The sequence below is a fragment of the Furipterus horrens genome, unplaced genomic scaffold (assembly GCF_987537825.1).
Source record: "Furipterus horrens unplaced genomic scaffold, mFurHor1.1.pri manual_scaffold_11, whole genome shotgun sequence".
Classification (NCBI taxonomy): domain Eukaryota; kingdom Metazoa; phylum Chordata; class Mammalia; order Chiroptera; family Furipteridae; genus Furipterus; species Furipterus horrens.
The window spans coordinates 12,922,388-12,940,447 of NW_028327181.1; the positions used below are offsets into that span (position 1 = coordinate 12,922,388).

The 18,060-nt window shown below is 51.6% G+C and overlaps 1 protein-coding gene across 2 annotated transcripts; it reads left to right on the top strand.

The window, feature by feature from the left end:
- The first annotated feature begins 4,903 nt into the window (after positions 1-4,903).
- ASPHD2 (aspartate beta-hydroxylase domain containing 2) lies at positions 4,904-17,760 on the top strand. Of its 2 annotated transcripts, none has more exons than XM_090291986.1 (4): positions 4,904-5,096; positions 8,617-9,715; positions 15,350-15,463; positions 15,927-17,760. In XM_090291986.1, the coding sequence occupies exons 2-4, from the start codon at positions 8,908-8,910 to the stop codon at positions 16,034-16,036; spliced, it is 1,032 nt and encodes a 343-aa protein (XP_090148112.1). In that variant the 5' UTR covers positions 4,904-5,096; positions 8,617-8,907; the 3' UTR covers positions 16,037-17,760. The 2 variants fall into 2 exon arrangements, with proteins under 2 accessions (XP_090148112.1, XP_090148113.1); XM_090291987.1 differs by lacking the exon at positions 15,927-17,760 and adding an exon at positions 15,710-15,920.
- The last annotated feature ends 300 nt before the right edge of the window (positions 17,761-18,060 follow it).

Sequence of the window (18,060 nt, forward strand, 5' to 3'; positions counted from 1 at the left end):
GTCTGTTTGCCCATCAGAGAGACTTAGAGGTTCTCATACACACCTCCCATGCCTGGCCGAAGCTATTGCAAAGCTTCTAAAGGATGTGGAATGACTGAGTCAACTAGATAAAGGTAAGGAGCCAGGTGACGGGCAGGGGAAGGGGGATGACCCAGTGGGAGACAGTGGCAGAAACAGACAGTGGCTTTGGGAGGAAGTTGTAATTAATTCACTTACTCTTCTGTATAAAGCAAGCTCTCCTGGGCTTCACAAGCAGCAGGCTCCTATCCGGTTCTACCTATTTGTGTTGTAAGCAGGAGGTCCACCGCCTGTTCAAACGCTAAATAGATGTTAGCCGCCCTTTACTGGATCAGTTCAAGGTGATTGAGGTTGGTTCTTGGAACTTAGTCAGCATTTGTTAACATGCAGATGTGGCTCTGCTTTGTGGATAGATGGAATTGCACATCTGTATGTGCTAACTAACCAAAGTGTATTATCCAGTATGATGAATCCACCTGGGGAGGTATGCAAGCTTATTCCCTAGAACTTCTGACGCAGGCTTACCCTGATAGTCCCCAGGGAAAAGCTTCACAACTCTTTATTTGGTTTACAAACTTATTTTAGTCTTAGGGTCTTTTACCGCCCAAATACAGAAGGTCAACATATAAAGCTGATAAAGGGCAGCTGCTCAGAGGGAAGAACATGGCTTGTCCCTTTCTGCCCCTTTCTCTTGTGGAGCCTCAAAGCTGGGACACGGTGGAAACAGCTGTGTTCCTGAATATCTCCAAATCGCTTGTCATATTGGAAACTTGTAACTTAAACTTGCAAAATCAAAGTTCATTTTACCTCATCAAATTGCCTTTTAAAATTTATAATTGTGTACTATTTCAGACACTCATAGAGATTAATAGGGCATACATTTACGTACCCTCCACTCCACTTTATGGACTCTTAATGTTTTACTGTGTTGCTTTAGTTTTTGTAAAGGAATAAAATGTTACAAAAATATTGTTACATTTGTCCTTCCCTAATCCCACCCCCCTCTCTTCCTCCCCCCTTCCCAGAAATAACCTCTGTCCTGAATTTGTATTAATAATCCCCATGCAAAATCTTTACTATTAACACATACATTTATACATCTGATACATACATTTCCCCTGAACATATATATATTTCCTGAATGGTGTACTGTATTGTTTGCACGGGTTCCCACTTTATATCAACACTGTTCTATACATACCAATCTGCAGTTTGCTTTTCCAGCACAACATTATATTTTGGAGAATTATCCACATGGAAACATGTAGGTGTGGCTCATACACTTTAGCCCATGTATCTGCATGAATGTATGTGTGCATTTTCCTCCTGAAGAATGTTTGTTGCCTCCAATTTTTCACAAAATGTTGCAATGTGCATTCTTGCACATGTCCCCTTCTGAAAACTTCTCTAGGGCAAAGGCTTTCACACTTATCTGACTGCCACCCACTATCAGAAATGCATTTTTAGACTGGGACCTAGTGCAACACACACAAACACACACTCAGTTCTCTTAGGACACATTCAGAAACACTCCCATAATTTCTATTGTGATTTATTCTATTTCATTGTTGTTTTTTAAAAATAATCTCCCGAGGATATATTTATTGACTTTTGAGAGTGAGGGAGGGGGAGAGAGAGAAACATTGATCAGTTGCCTCCTGTCCACACCCACCCGGGGACTGAACCCACACCTAGGTATATGCCCTGACCCGGGATCAAACCCACAACGTCCTGGTATACAGGATGACATTCCAACAAACAGAGCTACCTAGCCTGGGCTATTTCATTGTTTTAAATTGAGGTCATGACTCACTCTGTCAACTCTACAACAATCAGGGGGATTCCCAATTTGAAATTCAGTGCTCTAGAGCAGGTACCAGGAAGTGGGACAGCAGAATTGGGGTGCGCACATGCCTTCGGCTTTGCTAAAGACGGTCAGCTTGACTGTGGGAAGACACGCTCCCACAGCAGCGTGCAGGGTGCCTACTGCTTCCACAGTTGCACCAACACTTGGCATCGACAACTGGCTTTTTAATTTTTTGCTGACATGATGGAGGCGAAATGATGTGTCCTCGTAGCTTTAATTTATTGGGGTGATGTTGGTTAATAAGATTACATAAGTTTTAATACATTGTCTGTATATTGCATTGTGTGTTCACCACCCAAACTCAAGTCTCTTCTGTCCCCATATATTTGATCCTCTTTACCCTCTTCTTCCTCCCCCGTCCCCCTTTCCCTCTGTTGTCTGTATACGAGTTGGTTGTTTGTTTTGTTTGTTTATTGCTTTCTGTTTTATATCCCACATGTGAGTGAAATTATATGGTTCTTCCCTTTTCCACTTGACTTATTTTGCTTAGCATGATATTCTCAAGATCCAGCCATGTTGTCGCAAATGGCAGTATTTTTATCTTTTTTTTGGCTGAGCAGAATGGAAACAACCTAAGCGTCCTTCCATGAGGGACAGTCTTGGCTTCTACAAACACTGTAATATTTTAAGTTTAAAAAAGAGAACATACCAGTGTATTCTTCTAGTGCGTTTCTCCTGCTTTTATATGAAGATATATATGTATATATATACACACATATATACAAAGAAACTAGAGTTACGTATTGTACTGTATATGTGTCATGTAGTTGAAATCATACTGCAAGAATAATTCTGCTCTTGTTTGTTTTATTATTTGGTTAGAAGCTTTATCCATATTTTTACATATGCATCTAGTGCCTCCTTTTTAATTGTGGGTGAGCTTCCCAGTATTATATAAAATGAAAACAGAACTCTTATCTACCCCAGAATTTCTCTAGGGTAGATTTAAAGTCGTGAAATAGTTGATTCTTAGGATACACACGTTTAGTGTTGTTATAACAAATACTAGCAAGTTGCTCTATGAAGTGACTACACCAGGTTTGTTCACACACCAATCACGCATTTGCCTACTGATGTGCTATGACTTTGATTGAGCAAGGCCTGTTTTTTCTCTGGACCCCTAGTGACTCCATCTGTAGGCAGAGGAAACTGGGTGGCCCCAGGCGTGTAGGAGAGGCATGATGATAGGCTGTGCAGCCTCAGAGTGGGTGGTGAACGACTGCCCCGGGGGAAGACAGTGAGAGAAGGAGGACAGGGCTGGCAGCCAAGCTGAAGGCAGACAATTTAGATACACTTGGCCCTTATCTCAAATCCTCCATTAGCCAGTGATAATGTATCTGGAGCGCTCACCCAAAAGTGCCTCTGGGGGAGCTCACCTCCTAGGGTCTCCCAGAGGAAGAAATGACAAGCAAGGTTAGCAAAATATGTATATGGTAATATTGCCATTGAACAAATAAATACTCATAAGAAGTACAGAGCAATATACTTTGCACTGGCTAAAGATAATTACAGGAGTTATAGACAACATTAATTCATAATGTGCTACAGATGGTGTGGTCCAGGAATGGAACACACATTTATAACTCTATGAAGAATGTTCTCCTTTTCCGTCCCTGTCAGTGTGATGCTGGGGCTGAATATGTGAGCACCTCTGGAGAAGTCTGAATTAGAGCAACTTTCTGAATGTGAGATGGACCAAATGCCCTGCCACCTTCTCCGCCCTGCCCAGGCTCAACCAATGTGGGCCTGGCAGTGAAAAGAGTTTAATGTTTCTAAATCTGATGCCTGTCGATTACCCATACTTTGAGCAAATCTGGGTGCATTTAATGGTTTCCCAATGTATTGTATGCATTTGGGCTTATTTCAGCAGAATAAAAGAGAAACAAAGGTCTTCCCTTTCTGGGTTGAGAAAAGGGATGAAGTCATGGTGCAGGCAGGCTCTGAAACACAGTAGACGTGGATTCTGTGCCTCAATAGAGGTGAGATCTGGGGCAAGAATGGGTAGATTCTGGGATATGAGAGAGGTGGGTTCTGGGGCACGGTAGAGACGGTTCTGGGTCGTGGTAAAAGCGGGTTCTGCGATGGGGGCCAGGTGGATTCTGGGAAAGCAACAAGTGTATTGGGAACAGGAACAGATGGGTTGTGGACCGCCCGTCCCTCTCCCTCCTCCCAGAACTCGCCCATGCAAAGCTCCATTGGAGCACTTACAGCGCGCCCCGTGGCCACTATTAGCTGAATTTTCTCCCAGAGGCCTTACTCAAACATCACTTGCTCAGAAAGGCCTCCACGCCCTCATAAGGTCCCCTGTTACACACTCTCATCCTGCCCTTTTCTTTCTCTTTCTACCACTCTGCCCAGCAGTGCCTGTAGGTTTACATCTGGGATTACTTGGGCACGGTCTGCTCCTGGTTGGACTGTAACTCCCTGCCCGCAGGCGTCTTGTCTGAAACGCTAACCACAGAGCAGGGGCCAGGCAGAGGGGATGCCCGTCATCAATTGGGCAGAGTTTTCCCGGAGACGAAGGATGCTGTTTGATTTGTGGTTTCATTCCAAGTGCCCAGGAGGCCTTATAAGTGTATATTGACTCAATCGATAAAGGAAGAAGGGTGTTAGGGCTGGAGGAAGTGAGAGGAAAGAAGAGGAGAGAAAGTGAAAGAGAATGAAAGGAGGAAATGTAGGAGGGAGGGACTCAGAGAGCAGAGAGAGGGACAGAGGGGGAAACGGGGAACGAATGAATGAAGGCACAGCGAACTGAATGAATTACTGAATTCGGACTTGCGCGGAGTGCGGTGCGGTGCGTCTGGCTGCACAGAATCACGGCCGCTCCGGGAAAAGCCACCTGGGCAGGCGGCGCGAGTCCGCCCTCGGGTGACCCCGCTCAAGATAGGGAAGATGCGTGTTCGGAGTCGGGGTCCCAGCGCGAGGCCCACCCCCGCGCCGACCCCGCCCCGCCCAGCCCCGCCCACACCGGCCCGGCCGCGCACGGCATTGTGGGAGTTGTGGTCTTCGTGGCCCCGCGGAGCTCAGCTTGGCGTCGGCACCGGCGGGGCACCAGCTCCGCTCCCGCTCGGGCTCCCGGGGCGTGGGCCGGGCAGCGCCCGGGCGGTGACTCCGCGGCGCGGGCAGGGGGCGTCCGCGCGTCCGCGCCCTCGGGCGGCGGCATCGCCGGAGCCCCAGGGGTCGCCCCTGCTGCCCGCACGCCAGGAAGCAGGTAAGCGGGTGTCTGGGGTCTGCGAGGCGGGAGGGCAGAGCGGCCCAGAGGACCCTGCTGCACGGGGAGGAGGTGCGGGCCGGGCGGCTGCAGGCCAGTGGTCCCCACGCCCGGCGGCGTGGCCACTCAGGATGCTCTAAGACGTCGGCGCCCGCTTGCGCTCCGCATCCCGGCCCGGCCGAGGGGCCCAGCCGCTCGGAGCTCGCTGCGTGCTGAGCGCCGCCGCCTCGCCAGTGTAGGTGGCCCGGGCCGAGCATCACCCTCCTCCTACCCTCTGCCCCATCGCGGTCCCCTACCTCATGTTAATGCCGGTCCCGTCATCCTGCTCCCCGGAGACCCTGCTCCTCGATCCCTTCTTTTGCTTGCTGCCCCCACCCCCAGCCCGAGCGTCACCCACTTCCCATATTTCCTGTGGTCACCCTTCTCCCATTTCCCTTGAGTTATCACCATGATCCTCGTTGTTCCGTACTCTTGAGCTGATCGCCTACTTTTCCTGTCAATAGTCACCTTCTTTTTTCCCATCCCCTCCTCCCCTGACGTCCTGGTGGTCACCATCTGTATTAACCCATCCTGTGCCCTCCCCTTTCCCCCCACTCCGGAGTGAGTGGATGCTGATGCTGAAAAAGCTGGCCAAGAAAGTGAGGAGGGAAGGTCTCCAGGTCCCCAGGGGGAGGGATGGCACCAGAGCAACTCCTGGGTCCTGGGTGGGTAGGGCGGCATGCATTACACACCTTGCCCGGTGCTGCCTGCTCCCTGGGGAGCATTGGGGGGGGTGACCTGGCCTCACCCCGAGAATGACCAGAGCCCTTTAGTACTGAGCAGCCCCTTGGACTGGTAATGTGAACTAGATTATACCAGATTAGAGCTATTAGTCTGTCCCCCAGGTAGGTGTTTATTGTATAACAAGTTATATTTGATTGGATTTGCTCCGCAGTTGGCCATGAATTTGGACTTTATTCCCCCAAGCCGACTGACCTTTAAGATCTGGAGTTGTCTGTTCTTAAAGTGCAGAACCGCCATGAGATGTTCCCATCCCTAATGAGGACAGAAATGAAACAGATGAAAACGAACAGATGCGTGAAGGAAGCTCAAAGTGACTGGTCACTGAGATAGGAGCTGGGATTGGGGGTGGGGGAAATCCTCGTCCTCCCCCCCAGGGAGCTGGGGGTTTGTCACTGGGTGCAATGGGGTCAGATGTTTGAGCCAGTGTTTGGTAAACTGCCAATCACCCTGAAAATGTAAGGGTTACTTTTAGTGTCCTATTTCAGCTGAGAGCTTGTTAATCCACCTCTGGGCTCAGGGGCCTGCCTGCATATTTTGGCTAAAAGTAACTGACAGGTCTGAAAAGTCCTAACTTCAGCTCTCAGCACTGTTTATGATCCTGTGAACAGAGTCCAACCCTGGAGCCCAGGGAGTGAGGACCTTTCATTGCCTTTTATTTATAGCTTCATCTAGGGTGCGCTCATGGCTGTCATCGTAGGGAGTGACGCTTCCCCTAGCGGGGGTGGGCTGCCTGGTGTTCAGTGGAAGCGATTCCTTCAGCCTCTACCCTGTCCTCCAGGCCTTCATTCTGATTGACTTGAGCTCTCCTAATTAGCAGGGCTGATGGGAACTAACACTGAACAGGTGTTTGTCAGATTATCCCCATCTCACTCTCAGAACATAGAAGGAAACCTCTCTTCCCGAGAGAGGGAGTTTAAAAGTTCCAATTCAGAGTTTAGCTCAGTGTTGCTGGGGGTGGGGGTGGGGTCTTTTAGCAACAGCCCTTGTTGTGGTGCAGGTGATGGTTTCGCACTGAAGTTCAGGAATCCTGGGGTTCTGTTTGGGGGATGGCTTGCAGACAGAACACCTTGCATTCAGCTTTTCTTTCCCTTCTCAAGAGGAAACAGCTGCAGTTACAGTCGGACTAAGAGAAAACCAGGAGCACAAGAGGGGTCTGTTTCCCTCCAGTGGGGCCCAGCCCTTCCCTCTTCTCCCAAATCTGTGAAGAAATTGAGAACATGTGAGAAAAAAATTTAGCGCCTAACCTCCCCACCCTTCCTAGAAACATAAAATATGTGCCTGCGTATTCAGCATGTGTGGTTTGGACTCAGTCACTAAACACAATAGTCAAGTGATTCTTGAATCAGCCTAAGCTGGGAAGATGCAAAGAGGCAGGTGATGATCACCTGGGGTTTCCCTTTCGTTTTTGGGTTTTGCAGGTCTGGGGACCGAAAAGCATCACTTAAGATATGTGGCAACAAGGGTGTCCAGAATCTGCCTTTAGCTGTTGGAATCTTCAGTCCTAGGATCTCTTTCCCCGATGTCCCCGCTGTGGTTTACTGGCTAATGAGGGCGGGGTGTCACATGTCATAGCTGTCAGCAGCGCATACGGAATGCTTACCATGACAGGACCGTACGTGCCTGACATTCATCGTTCATCTTCATTCCGAGACGAGCATTTCCCCATGTTGAGACAAACAGGGGACGTGACCTGTCCTGGGCTGGGCTCAGTACTCAGTCTAGTGCACCTCCAGTTTGGATTCTTCATCTCTCTGCTACGTTGCAAGGATGTGTTAGACTTGTAGTAGGACACAGATCTGGCTGCTGTCATCAGATTGGAACAGGGAGGCTGGACAGAGAGAGTGTTGGAGCTGGGGAACACGGCAGGGGTTCTGTAGACACGGACACATGGCAGCTGGGCTCTGATCATACTATACTTTTAGGCCAATCGGGGTGCTAGACAATGGCCCTAACCATCCGTAAAATTCGCGGTAAAGCCCCTTTGGTCTGTTTTGGAGACAGCCAGAGACCTAGAAGGGCTTTTATTTCCATTCTTTCTCATCATGTCACTTTCATAACCTCAGGGTGAGGCAAGTAAGTAGTGTCCCACGTGGGAAGACAGAGTGGCCCAGTGTCTGCCACGGCTGTGACCACAGAGCCCACTTCCTCTCCCAGTTTGATTTAGGCGCAGCCCATGTCAGAAGGGCGAGAGAGGATAACTAAGAGTGACAGAGTGCTATGGAAACGGAAAGGGGGATGGAGAACATGCCGTGTTCAAGTTCCTTTGCCGTTTTTAAAGTGCTTTTGAATCCACATCTCTTAAAATGTACAGAGATTGAATGAGAATAAGCATGTATGAAATAACCACTGTGAAAGAGTATAGCGAAGTGGATATCACTTTGAGGTCAGATGGGGTTTGTGTCCCTGCCGCGGCAGCATGAACTTGGGGGAGTTAGGGGACCTCTCCGAGCCTCAGTTTCTTCATCTGTGAAATGGGAACTGTAGCACCTCCTCAGGATGATGGAAAATGGATGGGACTACTGTAATTATCAGACAATACCTGATGCAGGTGGAACACTCTGCTGGTCTTGGGAAATGGGGGTGGTGGTAAAATGGGGAGAGGATACACAAACTGTGAAGTGTGTCCCCCCTACCAGCAAGGATCTTACAAAACAATCTGTGACTTGATGTTTCATTGAGGATTTTTCCAGATGTAAAAAAAATTCATGCTGGTTTTTTTTTTTTTTTTTCATTCCAGGTTTGGACTTCCTAAAAAATCACTTCACAGTGACCACCACCCCTTGCTCATGTGACATAAAGTAGCTCCTTCCATCCTACCCACAGTGACTTTTCCTGGGGCAGGGTGGTGGGCACAGGCAGCCTCGCTGTCTGTCAATGCCGCCCTTGGCAGGACCCGAGGACCTAGGGCAGCCATGCCGCCCCCCACCCCTGCAGTTCTGCGCTGACGTGCATGGTGTGGGCGCCCTTGGGACCCCAGAGAACTGACTGTCTGACCTAGCTTCACACCTTCCGCAACAAGTCCCCCAAGATGTCGCTCGAGTGGCTGGTGGCCTGGGGCTGGTCACTGGATGGCCTACGGGACTGCATCGCCACGGGCATCCAGTCTGTGAGGGACTGCGACACCACCGCTGTTGTCACCGTGGCCTGCCTGCTCGTCCTGTTCGTGTGGTACTGTTACCATGTGGGCCGGGAGCAGCCTCGGCCCTACGTCTCCGTCAACTCCCTCATGCAGGGCGCAGAGGCCGACGGGCTGCAGAACGGGTACGTGTACTGCCAGTCCCCCGAGTGCGTGCGCTGCACCCACAACGAGGGCCTCAACCAGAAGCTCTACCACAACCTGCAGGAGTACGCCAAGCGCTACTCCTGGTCCGGCATGGGCCGCATCCACAAGGGCATCCGCGAGCAGGGCCGCTACCTCAGCAGCCGGCCCTCCATCCAGAAGCCCGAGGTCTTCTTCCTGCCCGACCTCCCCACCACGCCCTACTTCTCCCGGGACGCCCAGAAGCATGACGTGGAGCTGCTGGAGCGGAACTTCCAGACCATCCTGTGCGAGTTCGAGGGCCTCTACAAAGCGTTCTCGAACTGTAGCCTCCCGCAGGGCTGGAAGATGAACAGCACCCCCAGCGGGGAGTGGGTCACCTTTTACTTGGTCAACCAAGGGGTTTGCGTTCCCAGGAACTGCAGGAAGTGCCCACGGACGTACCGCTTGCTCGGAAGCCTTCGGACCTGTATTGGGAACAATGTTTTTGGGAACGCGTGCATCTCCGTGCTGAGCCCTGGGACTGTGATAACGGAGCACTATGGACCCACCAACATCCGCATCCGATGCCATTTAGGTATGTCGCGGGGCCGGGGTCTCCCAACCACACCCTTCTCAGTAGAGTCGGCCTGACTTATGGGAATCCAGCCATCAGCTCAGTAGCCAGAGTTGCTTTTCTCCCATTCCCGCTGTACTTCTATCATAAATTGATGAATCACCTGTAAACCATTTGACAGCAGAGACTGGGTCAAAAAAGACTCATGATCAGCGTGAACCTAGGTTCTGACAGCAGCTCTGTCCAAAGGAGCGTTCAGCAGTAATAGAATGGTCTCGTGTGACTGTCTAATATGGGAGCCACCAGCCGCACGTGACTGTTGAGTGCCTGAGTTGTGACTAGTACACCTGAGGGGCTCCATCTTTAACTTAATCTAAACCAGAGGTTCTCAACCTGTGGGTTGCAACCCCTTTGGGGGTTTGAATGACCCTTTCACAGGGTCACCTAAGACCATCGGAAAACACATATATAATTACATATTGTTTTTGTGATTAATCACTATTCTTTAGTTATGGTTGGGGGTCACCACAACATGAGGAACTGTATTAAATGGTTGCGGCATTAGGAAGGTTGAGAACCACTGATCTAAACTAAAACTTAAATGGCCACATATGGCAGGTGGCTGCTGGGTTGGACGGTGGAGCTGTAGAGCCAGACGGTTGTCATGGTTGCTGAGGTTCACAGTGATGTCAGCAGGCTGTGAAAGATACTAAGTGCCTTCTGAATATTCAAAGATAAAGTGGTGCTTGGTGGGATTTTACTCAGATTCTAGGGAGAGGGGTAAAGTGTGCATCGTATGTTGCCGTGGTTTGAAGAGCAGAGGTGGAGGCAGGTTGCCCGTGTTTGCATCCTGGCCCCCCGTCGCGCTGGCTGTATGACCTTGGGCAAGTCACTTGGCCCCTCTGAGCCTCAGTTTCCTCATTTGCGAAGTGGAGAGGAAAAGATCATCTTTTACAGAGCATGGGCATTGCACAGCACTTGTTCACACACAGCATGAGAACGAGCAGTTACTAAAAGCAGGCTTGAAAGCAGCGTGGTACATAGGGATATTAGCTCCCCAGAATGCCTCCTTCGTTCCTGGTGAGTCGTGACGATGGCTTGGTTACTAGGATGATGGCACCACGGTTAGCGTCCCAGACTAGAGGAGGGTACCGGGACCCCCTGCAAGGCAAGGCTCAGCTCGGGGAAGCCTGCAGCGCTGTCTCGGCCTCACGGTGGAGGGAGGGAAAACGCCCTAGGAGTCCATGTGGGCCGGAGGGGGGGTTCATAACTAGTTCTGCAGAGGAGACTCGGGGCTGCTGAAGGGGGCCTGAGTTTGACACCCCAGGTCCTTCACCCCTGACCCCTGCTTCACCCAGAGCCCCCTGCCTTTCCTATTCTTGCTCTGGGGATTCTGAATAAAGTTCAGCTCCAGCCTGGGGCTTCACTGCTTTAAAACACAGAAGGAAAGGAAGGAATTAGATTCAAGCAGTTGACACTGGGAGTGTTTGAAGAGGACAGGCAGGACAGAGTTGAGGCTCTGGGGCGGGTGGCCTGGCCTTGTGGTCAGCTGGGTCACTTTGGGCAAGTAACTGAGTTTCTCTGTGCCTCAGTTTCCCCATCTGTGTAATGGGAAGATAGTACTTACCTCACAGGATCATGGAGGGTTAAATACAGCAGTATCTTCGGTGGCTCCTTGGTGCCTGGCACATGGCAGCGCTCCATAAGCAGCTGCTAGCAGCTCTGAGGATCAGACGCCACATTGGGCCGTGTAATGAAGAACCCACAAGGCGTGGGCTGTGCAACGGGGAGTGAACAGACTGGAAGCAACACACCTGGACTCAGATCTGTTGGCCCGCTGGCTGAATGGCCTTGGGCCCGGTCCTAAAACTCTGAGCTGCGGCGTTCTCCTCTCAGCTGGAGGGACTGATCCCTCCCTGGGGGGCTGGCTGGAGGACTAGAAGTGCTCTATGTTAAGGAGAGGCAGGTAGGTAGCGGTCAGGTAAAGGGCGCTCTGTACCCTAGGACGTGAGACGATCAGGTGGTGGACTGCGATCAGTAAAATCGCTGTGCGAGGTGTCAGGGCACGCTCTGAGGTCAGAGGACAAGAGGGCTGAAGGTGGGCTGCTCGGGGGAGGTAGTCAGACCTCAAAGGGTCACTGGGGCCGCTGGGACCGAGCTGGGGGAGCGAGTCTGGTCTGGCTGGGCCTCCAGGGGTGGGGCCTAGGTTGGAGAGGTCGGTGGGAACAGACCACGGAGGGTCGCTATCAGGCTTCAGCTTTGAGGCTGTGGGCAGTGGGGAGCAATGCTGGGTTTTTTTAAACAAAGGGTTTCCTTTTATGTTTTCCAAAGACTTCCGAACAATGTAGGGAAGGGCATTCGAGGATGGACAGTGTAGAGCGCCAGGCAGGTGTGCTGAGCAGGAAGGGCTGGTGGCAGGAAAACCAAAACTTTGCCCCCGTGTATTAACGCTTTTTGTGCATCTGTGCAGTTCACTGTGTGTGTGTGTAAGTCACGCCCACGCAGGGCCTCTTTATGACCTGCCAGTCCCTTCCCGGCCAGCTAGTTACGGGCCACCAGAAAAAGTAAGCCACGTCATGTTCCCTAGGCAGCAGGAAACCTTGGGAGACGTCTCGCTGGAGTGTGGCGGGCCCCGTGGCCAGGGCAAGCTCCAGGGTTGGCTTTGCTCGCTGCTTCCTTCTTTCCGTGTCACGCCCACATCCGAGTCCACCCAGGAAGGAAATAAAGGTGTGTCTGAGTCACGGGACCTAGAGGGTTCACAGGGAGGGAGTCCAGAGAACAAGGTGAGAAGCAGGGCAGGCCTGATGCGTGCCGTGGTCACGCCTCTGCCAGTCACATGGCTGAAGGTGCAGGAGGTACCCGTGGTCCCAGAACGGTGCTCTTGAAATGCCATCCTGTCCTCCTTTTCTGCCTTCTGAGCTGACTGATGGAACTGCCCCTCCAGATACTGCGTGTGTGGTACACGTTTGCTGAGCCCTGTTCTGAGCTACCTCAGAGGTGGCGTCAGTCTCAATTCCTTGCAGAACCGCAGGACGGCTCCAGCCCAGCCACCACCCAGCCTAGCATAGGGGCTGGGACGTCCTGACCACACTGCCATGAGCCTCCAGGAAGCAACCCCTGACGAAGACCAGGCAGATGTCACGGGGGAGGCAGACCCCACCCAACGGCCTATCCCCAGGAAAGGGTGGACTGAAATGCAGGAGTGTATTCTGCAGTCTCACTAAATAAGCACAGTCCACCCTGCCTTTTCCTTTCACGCATGTGCTGTGGGTTTCTGGGCCGCTGAGCTACCTGGGACCAGCAGATCAGCCCGTGTTTGCCTCGCTCACCCTGAGTGCCAGCCGCCCGCCTCCTGAAGTGGGGCCACTGGTGGGTAGTCTTCCCCACCCCCTTCCTCTGCCTCCCCCAGTGGCTGGGGGGACAGAGCAGCAAACCCTAAGTCATAGGGGGGCCTGGGCGTATGGCGTAGGCCATGTGGGGGGCCTCGCTCTCTCCCCAGGAACCACCCAAATTCTCTGTTTGGGGGAGTACTGAGTACTTCTGCCAACTAACCTAGTTTGTGGGCAAGTGGCAGGAAGGGTGGGCCACTGGAAGGCTGGAGCAGAAGGGCAGGCAGGGGAGGGAGGGAGGGGGCTGGCAAGCCGGCAAGCCAGGCCCTTTTTCTATAGCACCGAGGCGCACGGCAGTCAGTCATTTAGTGTCACAGAGAACGGGGAGCTTTTCTGAAACTCTGGGGCAGACCGTCCCTGCAGAGAACCACCTGTTCCTAAAGGCCTTCTCCACCTGAACCAACAGTGAGGGCACACATGACAATGAGCCCGCGAACCCCTTTACGACCTAAACCCCCCTCTGCCACAGTTGTTAACACTGGCAGGAGATCATGGTTTCAGAGCCAAAATGGACAGTCTCAGCTGATTCAATGAAATCCACTATTGATGGTTGAAATTTGTATTAACTGCAGGAAAATCAACAATCATTTGCTACCCCTGCTACTAATGGAATAACTAGCATTTATATCTTGGTGTCTGGTGTTCTAAGAGCCTATTCTTTGGAGCCAGACAGGTTTGGATTCAAACCCCGGCTCCTGCCAGGACTAAAGAGTGGCATCCAGCAGGTCTCTTACTTCTCTATTTCTCAGTGGCTCCACCTGCAAAGTAGGTGAAGTGCCGTCTGTAAAGTGTTTAACACAAGCCTGTCACAGTGAGTCTTCAGTTATTAGCATGGACAGTGGTCACATAGCACTGGCAGGTAAGTATGCTAATGTCCCCTCTTTACAGACAAGGGGTCCGTGGCTCAGAGAGGTTCGGTGCTTGCCCAGAGTCACCCCGCAGACAACAGTCAGAGCCAGAAGTCTGACTGCATGTCCCCTGTCCTTGCCACTGTTGCGCGTGGCCTCTGTTAGAATTCTCACCGCGTCCACGCTCCCGGAGCCAGTCATTCCTGGCTCCAGGAATGCATTCAGACACCCTGCCTGTTAGAGAAAAGGCTGGTTCACGTTTGTCACAAGAGATATCAGGTTGTCACAGTGAGTCACTGAGGACAGATGAGAATACCACAATCCCAGCCTCTCTTCCAGGGCCCGCTTCCTCCAAGGTTAGTCCTTCTGGATAGTTGTCAGGCTGACCCAGCCCCTCCTGCAAGCATTAGTGACGGGGCCAGTGTTTCCTCAGACTGATGGGTTGGGGATGGGACGTGAGAGTGCATGCGTGGCTGTGTTTCAGCCAGACCAGCCAGACCACTCCCACCCCCCACCCCCCACCCCTGCCAGGGCTGGGCGCCCAAGCGTGGCACTCACCACCGGCGTTTCTAAGTATCTGGCTCCTTTCAGAGGCGCTTTCTACAGCCTCTGGAAGCTCAGGCATGTTCTGGGGGGTGTCCTCGTTTCCCAGAATGTGGCCAGGGAAACTTAGATCAGGAACGTACCATCTTCAGGCCTCAAAATGGATTTAAGGTTTGGAACCCAAAGAGGGGGGCACTGTGTGAGCCTTTGCGTCTTTACTGTCACCTGAAACAGCCCTGAGACGGGACCATAGGTAGCATGGTTAGAGAACGGCAGGGTCTGAACCTGGCTCCCTCAATTTCCAAGGTCCCCTAGTTGGGCTTCAGGATTCTGAAAAAGTGTAGGGCGAGCTTTGGTTCCTGGCTTTAATTAGAAGAGCCCATGACCCAGAAGAGATCAAGCCAGCGATTTTCAACTAGTGTGCTGCAAGAATTTTTAAAACATGCAGTACCTGGCTTTTTACTTGGGGCACTGACCTCTTTTCCCTTAAGATTGTCAGTTTTTTAAAACGACAATAGCCATCAGTTCAAATGAATCAAAATTACACCTGTTTTATTGTCAGGTTGGCAAAAAATACATTTTTTGGAGTGCTGCAGAATTTTAATAATTAGTTTGTGTGCCACGAGATGAAAAAGGTTGGGGATCCCTGGGTTAAGCCAATGGAGGAATGAGTTTTTCCAAGGAATCTGGTGAGGATCCAGGAGCTTAGCCTGAATTTGCCCTACTGAACTACCCCCCACTCCGGAGGGGCCCCCGAGGGGTGAGGGTCAAGATTGGAAGGTGAACGCTCCCCACAGAGCTGCCACCCCCTGACTTCCGGCCGGCCGTGCCTGGTCCTGCCTGCCTTCACTCTCTTCTCTCCTTCTGTCCCCGAGGTCTGAAGACTCCCAACGGCTGTGAGCTGGTGGTCGGGGGAGAGCCCCAGTGTTGGGCGGAAGGCCGTTGCCTTCTCTTTGATGACTCTTTCCTCCACACTGCATTCCATGAAGGTGAGTGTCTGTGTTCCCGATCGCTGCTTTTTAAAAACAAACTTGATTTTTAGAGCAGTTTTAGATCTCCAGAAAAATGGAGCAGAGAGTACACACCACATCCCCCCATACACAATTTCCCCTTCTATTTAGATCTTGCATAAATGTGGTACATTTGTTATCATTGATGAGCTCATATTGACACATAATTATTAACTAAAGTCAATAGTTTATATTAGGGTTCACTCTCTGTTGTTCATTCTGTAGGTTTGAACGTCCTGTGCTCCTACCACGTATTCCCCGTCCCTCTGCCTAGTTCCTTTTATGCACTCGGCTCAGAACCTTAGGAAGCCGTGGTCACACTCCTGATCAGAGGAGGAGATCTTCCGATCTTGCTTGAAAGCTAACCATGTGGGCTCCAGCTCTGCGTGGGTTCTGGCTCCAGGGCTGTCTGAACCTCTCCTCTCTTGCCCCCCCATCCCAGGCTCAGCAGAGGATGGCCCGCGGGTGGTTTTCATGGTGGATCTGTGGCATCCAAACGTTGCTGCGGCTGAACGGCAGGCCCTGGATTTCATCTTTGCTCCAGGCCGGTGAGACTGTGTCCCGCGCTGGGCTCGGTGAGCAGCCTCAGGTCAGCGTGGGCAGACTGTGGTGCAGTCCGGCACCCACTGCGTTACGATTCCACGCTCAGAAACCTGCCTCAACAGAAAGCTCTTATTTGGGATTTTTCTACCATGTTGCGTCCCTCTTTCCTTTCGTTATCATTAGTGGGAATTTTCAGCCTGTATTTCCTTAGATTTTTTCCTTCCACTCATTTGCTTCTGCGGCTCCTTTCTGCCTAATGGCACATTACTTTGCTCTGTGACCAGAGGCTCGGTGTCCCTGTCGTCTGTGTCCCGTGGCTACTTGGTTTATCACTCCTCTGAAATAGAGTAATCAAGCGGTTATTTGAATGTAACAATGTAAAACTTCTTGTGGTCACCTTAAAAGAAAAAAAAAAAAACCCACACACAAAACCCTGCGAACCAGAGCACTGGAGAACTTGGCCTCTGCTGCTGTCACAGTCCCATGGCAGACCCCTCAGCCCTCCCAGGCAGGGGGGCAGTCTGCATTCCCTGCACCTGGCTGGCTTCATGGGCAGGGTAGACACGGTCGGGCAGTGCACAGGGTCACAGCCTGGGGAAATGTCACCATCCACTCACCCTGCCGCAACCCCTGTCCGGTCTCTGAAGGCAGAGAGTCTTCGGCTGCTGGGACTGGAGGCTTTGCTGTCACACTGCTTTCCTTCACAGCCGAAGCCGCTGTCCCCTGGAGCCCAGCTGGGCTCCCACAGATCAGCCGCAGGACATGTACTTCACTTACCTCACTGCCTACAGAAGCCCTACTGCCACACTGGGCCTGGACCGTTCCGCATTGGAGCTGTTTTGATGATGAACTTGGAGGCCACCAGGTTGGCCCACTGGAGCTGTGGCAGGATAAGACCCTCACTCATCCAGTGACATTCTGGAAAGCCTCTCCCTGACAAAACTGGAATCGTAGATGTGACCAAAGTGTCTGTTTCGTTTTGGAGTTTTGTTGCCTATGATTTTCCATTTATGTCTGTGCACAGATGTTCAAGTGCTGGTCTCAGACATAGTGAGTCAGCCCTGTGTCCTCGTCATTGCACAAGGTGTGTGCTAAGCAATGGCCACCTAAGCAAATGTGTGAGCGAGGACACTGGGAAGACTACAAACGCAAAGGACCCACAGTCCCAGAAAGAGCTGGCCCTTGGTCTCCAGTGAAGGACGTGGCCAGTGTGAGGCGCTAAGTCTAGAAACAGCTTCCTGTTGGCTGATGTGTGGAAGGGCAGCCTCCAGCCATGCTGGAGGTGCTGAGTTGAATGATGTACCACGGCAGCGACAAATCGATACAGCTGTCATGCCGTATGGAATACAAGCATGTCACATGTGCAGGTCCAGCATCTATCGAAATGGAAGCCAGCAGCTTCTGTGAGGAAAAACCACCAGAAGTCGACACAATCTGAAAGGCACTGGGCAGTTACTAGCAAGTGTGCAGAGAAAACATGTCTCCAGCTGAGTAAAATTTCTGCAAGATGTTTCTCAGTGATTAGAATGCAGGAAAAGGCAGACATTTCAAAAACACCCGAAGTCTTTTTCTTCGTTAAGTATTTGTTAGAGAATCACGGAGGTGCATGATTTCTATACATACCGACTGCGCTGCGTTTACAAAGCCAACAGCCCGCGCAGGTACTCGTGTGGCTACCTGTATTCGTGTGACGTGGTTGGGGAACAGGAGATAAATAAAGGATCTTGCTTAAACCCAGAGTGAAATGGTCAAGCTGGGGAGGAAGCCGGGACCTGGGCAGAAGCCCTAAGTGGGGCATTCATGAGCCGGAGGCTCTTGGTTTTGGGCTCCTGCCACAGCGATAGGTGGGACTCTCCAAGGGATCTAGTGAATGAAGCAAAATGTTCTAAAATAATGGGTGTGGGGTGGGAGAACCAGGAACAGATCTCTGGCATGTTAGAGAATTGCCAGTGTCACACTGGCTGAGGATTCAGGACTCGGTGCCGGGTGCTCCTTCCCACGTGACTTCTGGCAAGTCACGGAACCTCTGGGAG